General features: G+C 39.4%; 1 protein-coding gene across 2 annotated transcripts; it reads right to left on the bottom strand.

The window, feature by feature from the left end:
• Positions 1 to 517: 517 nt before the first annotated feature.
• LOC134577189 (guanylin-like) lies at positions 518 to 5,945 on the bottom strand. Of its 2 annotated transcripts, none has more exons than XM_063435859.1 (3): positions 5,704 to 5,945; positions 2,942 to 3,101; positions 518 to 1,033 (listed from the first exon to the last, which is right to left on the bottom strand). In XM_063435859.1, the coding sequence occupies exons 1-3, from the start codon at positions 5,920 to 5,922 to the stop codon at positions 969 to 971; spliced, it is 444 nt and encodes a 147-aa protein (XP_063291929.1). In that variant the 5' UTR covers positions 5,923 to 5,945; the 3' UTR covers positions 518 to 968. The 2 variants fall into 2 exon arrangements, with proteins under 2 accessions (XP_063291929.1, XP_063291930.1); XM_063435860.1 differs by having other exon boundaries at positions 518 to 1,030; positions 5,704 to 5,943.
• Positions 5,946 to 6,819: the final 874 nt, after the last annotated feature.

Below are 6,819 nucleotides of genomic sequence, written 5' to 3'. Positions count from 1 at the left end.
GTTCGCTGCCACTTACCCTTGGTACAATAAATACATGGTGTGGTTTATTGTAGTGAGTGTATATTGTTTCCAAGTAACTCCTATCATTCTCAGCCTTTAACCATCCTGGCACGAATCCTAACTAATACTAACCCTACCTACGCTCAGGTAGGAACTGTGAAAAACAGGCTCTATCTAGACAATATATAACAACTGAGTATGACATTTTTTTTTTCCAATTTTTCGATTTAGAAAAATCCCCTTTTCAATAATCCACAGTTTCTGGTTGAGTAAATAAATCCCATATATCTAACAATCTGTTGATGTATAGCTAACAGACATTATTTATAATCACACTGGAAGAGATAAAAAAAAAAATGTTTTAATGATGTCAACAAGATTTGTATCCGTACATTAACTCGTGCAAAATTGGATTACATAGGGAAGGAGTGTTTGGTACAAAGTAAAACATCTTAAAAATCCATTCAGACATCTTCACTTAACAAATTAAGGACAAGAGTAAAAATAAGACGCATGGTTTGTAGTTCGCGTCAGAAATAGATTTATTTATATAAATTCAGAGTATGTTTCTTGTGGAATGACTGAAGGAAAATAATTAGACCTCTGATTGATACCCACCATGGGCCATATTGATTAGACAGAACGCTTACTGGATCAGTTTAAATGGTTAGCATCACAATTCACTCTCGAGCTTTGGATGCAGTAATTTAGTGCAATGTTGAGATAAGAGACATGACAGGCTTGATTTTGTCCTTTTAAACATGCAACGAGAGTCCGATTTAAATAGATAATTAGTATGAGGTAGGGTGTCTCCCTGTATCTGCCATCGGTTCCATGGAGAACAGAACGTGTTACCAGGAGTGGAGACAAGTTGTCTGGAGGATAATTCCACAATTGTGATCATCAATGGACACATCGCAGGAGCATTTAAATTGGGGCTGGGTCAATGCACTAAGATCCACGGATCATTAGCATCCAGGACACGCAGGATTGGCGCAGATCTCACATTCGTCCACATTAAATGCAGCTTCTACTGTGAAGAAATACATTATATTCATTCTCAGAAATAGGACATGTTACCTAATTAAAATTCAACATTTTGAAGTATCAGGGTAACACATAACTAGCTTTAATAATGATATAGGGGGACATATATCCAATTTAAAGGAACACTCAAAGCACCATAACTATAAGTATGTACTACTTCTCTCATTGGGCACTCAGTTATAGGCTGAGAGTGAGATAATGTTTAATAACGCTATCTGGAAACATACCCAGATTAATAACGCTATCAGGGGAAACATACACTGATTAATAACGCTATCAGGCGAAATGTACCCAGATTAATAACGCTATCAGGGGAATGGTACCCAGATTAATAACGCTATCAGGGGAAACATACCCAGATTAATAACGCTATCAGGGGAAACGTACCCAGATTAATAACGCTATCAGGGGAAACATACCCAGATTAATAACGCTATCAGGCTCAATGTACCCAGATTAATAACGCTAACAGGGGAATGGTACCCAGATTAATAACGCTATCAGGGGAAACGTACCCAGATTAATAACGCCATCAGGGGAAACGTACCCAGATTAATAACGCTATCAGGGGAATGGTACCCAGATTAATAACGCTATCAGGGGAATGGTACCCAGATTAATAACGCTATCAGGGGAAATGTACCCAGATTAATAACGCTATCAGGGGAAACGTACCCAGATTAATAACGCTATCAGGGGAAACGTACCCAGATTAATAACGCTATCAGGGGAAACGTACCCAGTCTAATAAAGATATTATGGAAAACATACCCAGATTAATAACGCTATCAGGCTCAATGTACCCAGATTAATAACGCTATCAGGGGAATGGTACCCAGATTAATAACGCTATCAGGGGAAACGTACCCAGATTAATAACGCCATCAGGGGAAACGTACCCAGATTAATAACGCTATCAGGGGAAACGTACCCAGATTAATAACGCTATCAGGGGAAACGTACCCAGATTAATAACGCTATCAGGGGAATGGTACCCAGATTAATAACGCTATCAGGGGAAACGTACCCAGATTAATAACGCTATCAGGGGAAACGTACCCAGATTAATAACGCTATCAGGGGAAACGTACCCAGTCTAATAAAGATATTATGGAAAACATACCCAGATTAATAACGCTATCAGGCTCAATGTACCCAGATTAATAACGCTATCAGGGGAATGGTACCCAGATTAATAACGCTATCAGGGGAAACGTACCCAGATTAATAACGCCATCAGGGGAAACGTACCCAGATTAATAACGCTATCAGGGGAATGGTACCCAGATTAATAACGCTATCAGGGGAATGGTACCCAGATTAATAACGCTATCAGGGGAAATGTACCCAGATTAATAACGCTATCAGGGGAAACGTACCCAGATTAATACCGCTATCAGGGGAAACGTACCCAGATTAATACCGCTATCAGGGGAAACGTACCCAGATTAATAACGCTATCAGGGGAAACGTACCCAGATTAATAACGCTATCAGGGGAAACGTACCCAGTCTAATAAAGATATTATGGAAAACATACCCAGATTAATACAGATATCACAGGAAACGTACCCAGTTTAATAAAGAGATCGGAGGAAATGTACCCAGATTAATAAAGATATCAGGGGGGGAAACGTACCGACTTTGATAAAGATATCGGGTGGGACCGTTCCCAGTTTGATAAAGATATCCGGAGGGGGGGGGGAACGTACCAAGCTTGATAAAGATATCAGAGGAAATGTACCAAGATTAATAAAGATATTGGGGGAAAGGGTACCCAGTTTGATAAAGATATTGGGTGGGGGGGGGGGAACGTACCCAGTTTGATAAAGACATTGGGGGGGTGGAAACGTGCTCAGTTTGATAAAGATATTGGGGGGTGAAGGGGAACGTACCCAGTTTGATAAAGATATCGGGGGCATCCTCCTTCTCGCACACAGGTAAAAATTCCTCAGGGAGCTTGGACGTTTTACATAAATCATGAGGAGACACATCTTCATCCATGAGTTTCTTCAATTTTTTCACTGATTCCACTGTATAAGTAAATTCCCCCACCTAAAGGAGTAACCAAGACATTAGACATCAGAGATTGCAGAATCCCAATATTTTCTCTATGTGTGCTAGCTGAGCCGGGGTTAATCTACCTGATAAGGACAGTTTTACTATATGTCACTGTTTGGTAGTGTACGTTTCTTTTCCCCCCTCATAACACAACTACAGTAGTTCTTGTGCGTGACAGTTCCTTTCCTTCACCACTTTTGGTAGGTATTAACCACTGCTTACTGAGAACACCCCGACAAGACTTGACATTTTGGAGATGCTCTGACCCAGCTGTCTAGCCATCACTATTTGCCCCTTGTCAAAGCCACTCAGGTCTTATCGCTTGCCCATTTTCCTGCTTCCAACACATAAAATACAAGAGCAGACCATTTACTTGCTTCCTAATATATCCCACCACTTGGCAGGTGCCATGGTAACGATATAATCAATGTTATTCACTTCTCCTCTCACTGTTTTTTTTTTTTTTTTAAATTAATTATTTCATTTTTATGTGATGTTTTATGACTTGTCCATCTCATTGGCGAAGAGTTGAAAAGTATAATTACACTGTAGCATGTTGAAGTTTAAACATATGACAACATTACATTACCCCTCAATTATGCTTTCAAATCAATGTTTCTGTATTTTGACAATGCATAGAAATGATTGTGTTAATGACACAATGTTTTATATTTCAAAAGTTCTAGAGTTCAATGAAGTATAAATAGAAAATCCTCTTGAGTGGGACTTTAGGGTAAATACTTGTTTTGCTTTATTTTAGCTCAATATTCTACTGTTACCTCCCAATGGACCATACATACACATTAGATCATATTCCTAATACCGAGCGATTGAAAATATTGCTAAACGTGGCTTGGATGCAGGACTAATTTAATTTTTTATTATCTTTGACAATTTTTATTGCAGTTTTTCAGGGGTCCTCTCACTGGTTTTAACGTTGTGGCTGATTAGTGAATATAGAATTCATAAGAAATTGTAACTTCTTCATTATCAAATTCCAAGCACAAAAGGGTGGACTGTGGGTTCAACAAGTTCTCCAATGAAAATGGTCTGACCAGAACTACACCCATAGACATAATTCAATACAACAAGTTGCAATAATAGGATAAGCTGTAATGGTTATGCGCTTTAGTGTCACTTTAAATAGTTTAAAGTTCAGTAATTAAAAAGAAATGAAAAAATACCTTGAGTCACTAAATTTGTGCCAGTTAATAAAATGTGCTGCACATCTCTACCACTCCTTGGGACATCACGAGGCCCACCGCGACTCTTGAAATGTTGAGGGACTAGAAAAGTTCAGACCAAAATAATTGATCTCAGTAAAAGCTGAGTTGGGGAGTTTTCCAATGCAGTTATTTTGGCCTTAACTTTGCAATTTCCTTGTCAATTCCCTCAATGCCCAGGTCAGTGAAGAAACCATAATTTCCTTCTGGTGCGTTTTAGCACTGCTTAGACTACCTGCCCCACTGAGACCTTGGCCTGACGCCATGCAATCACCTTGCCACAAATAGCATCGATAAAGGTTTAATGACCTGGGGCAGCTGGTATTTTACCCAGGGCTTATTATAGCACTGGACTTATCACTGATTACATTCCACAACAATCAGGATTTTTCGCTGTTAAAATGTATAGAAAGGTTCACTTATGGTGCCGTTTACATTATTCTGGTTCCATGTTAGCTGTTATTCCAATCGCTCACAGTATTTTCAGATCTGAAAGTGATTTTATGATGAGATTTATAAACATTATCATTGGTAATGGGTGATTGTCAGGAACCCAGTCATTGTGGCCAGTGCAGAGAGGAGGGTGAAGGCATTGCATGGAGAACTGGGAAAGAATTAGAATATAAATAAAGCATTTCAAAGTGGGTTCTTGACCTTAATAGAATGGGGTAAAGTGCTCTACCTGGGGTAGATTGTGCATGTTCTCATTCCTCAATATTGCTACCCGTGGCAAATATATAATTCCTTATCCTCACTCTGTATTCTGTTACCTGGAGTTATTGTATCATTACTCTGCCACACTCTGTATTCTGTTACCTGGAGTTATTGTATCATTCCTCTGCCTCACTTGTATTCTGTTACCCGGGGTGATTGTATCATTCCTCCACCCCACCCTGTATTCTGTTACCTGGGGTAATTATATAGATCATCCACCCCACTCACATTCTGTTACCAGGGGTAATTGTATCATTCCTCCACCCCACTCTGTATTCTGTCACAGGGGGTAATTGTATCATTCCTCTGCCACACTCTGTATTCTGTTACCCGGGGTAATTGCTGTCTGCTAGTATTGAGACGATGTATGACTGCTAGTTCACAATACAATGCTATGTATTTTCATTATAATTGTATTCTACTTATTGCAATATTTGCATAAAACATTTAATACAAAGGTAAGAAAGTCCCTAGAGTTTGCTGATTTGGTCTCGAATAGGGCTATTTATTTGCCGTTGTACCCCAGACCAAACACCGCCAGTCCTCCCAAGTTAGAATTATTAGAATTTCTCTGGCGATTATATCATGCCTGTTTTCCTAAACATTACCTCCAATAACAATCCACTAAAGACCTTCCATTAATTAAATATTAAACTCACCTGAACTTTCAAAGCGTGAGATCCCGGCTCCCAAAGTAACAGGATGAGAAACAAAGAGAGGACAAGCGATTTCATGGCGACGGCGAGAAGTCTCGTTCGATCAGACTTTGCTCTGTGTATCAACTTGGATTCTTTCCACGTGTTTGTTTCCTTTAAGAGTAACGTGTTACTTATACAGTTATCAAGGACTGAGTTAACCAATCCTATCTCGAGTTGCATACCAGGAGTTTAACCTCTTAATGCTGCCTTTCAGGTGACGATGAGATACCTGTAAGAGAAACTCAGAGTCAAGAATTGCTTAAACCAATAAGAGGAGACACATCTGAGCAGTTTGAAACCTTACAATTCAGAGTAGAATAAATCCAGTTGGACAATACAAAAAACTTAAACTATGGACAATTGTTCTGCTGAGAAGAGTCCATTCTAAATTCTCCTGTCCACCTCTGAAACGTCCACTTCAATTTTCTCCTCACCATGACTTATCCTGCTCTGAACTAGTCCAAAGATGTTTCCAGGTGTGATCCCCACATATCATTATTCTTGTTGTATGAATGGATCTAGTAATGTTCTGTCGGCAGACTATAGGGTTGGTTCTAGTAATGTTCTGTCGGCAGACTATAGGGATGGATCTAGTAATGTTCTGAATGCAGACTATCGGGATGGATCTAGTAATGTTCTGAATGCAGACTATAGGGTTGGATCTAGTAATGTTCTGTCGGCAGACTATAGGGTTGGTTCTAGTAATGTTCTGTCGGCAGACTATAGGGTTGGATCTAGTAATGTTCTGAATGCAGACTATAGGGATGGATCTAGTAATGTTCTGAATGCAGACTATAGGGATGGATCTAGTAATGTTGTGAATGCAGACTATAGGGATGGATCTAGTAATGTTCTGAATGCAGACTATATGGATGGATCTAGTAATGTTGTGAATGCAGACTATAGGGATGGATCTAGTAATGTTGTGAATGCAGACTATATGGATGGATCTAGTAATGTTCTGAATGCAGACTATATGGATGGATCTAGTAATGTTCTGAATGCAGACTATCGGGATGGATCTAGTAATGTTCTGAATGCAGACTATCGGGATGGATCTAGTAATGTTCTGAATGC

This window comes from Pelobates fuscus, chromosome 11, assembly GCF_036172605.1.
Source record: "Pelobates fuscus isolate aPelFus1 chromosome 11, aPelFus1.pri, whole genome shotgun sequence".
NCBI classification, from domain to species: Eukaryota; Metazoa; Chordata; class Amphibia; order Anura; family Pelobatidae; genus Pelobates; species Pelobates fuscus.
The sequence above is the reverse complement of the archived record's forward strand: the minus strand, read 5'-3'. Positions and strand labels throughout refer to the sequence as shown.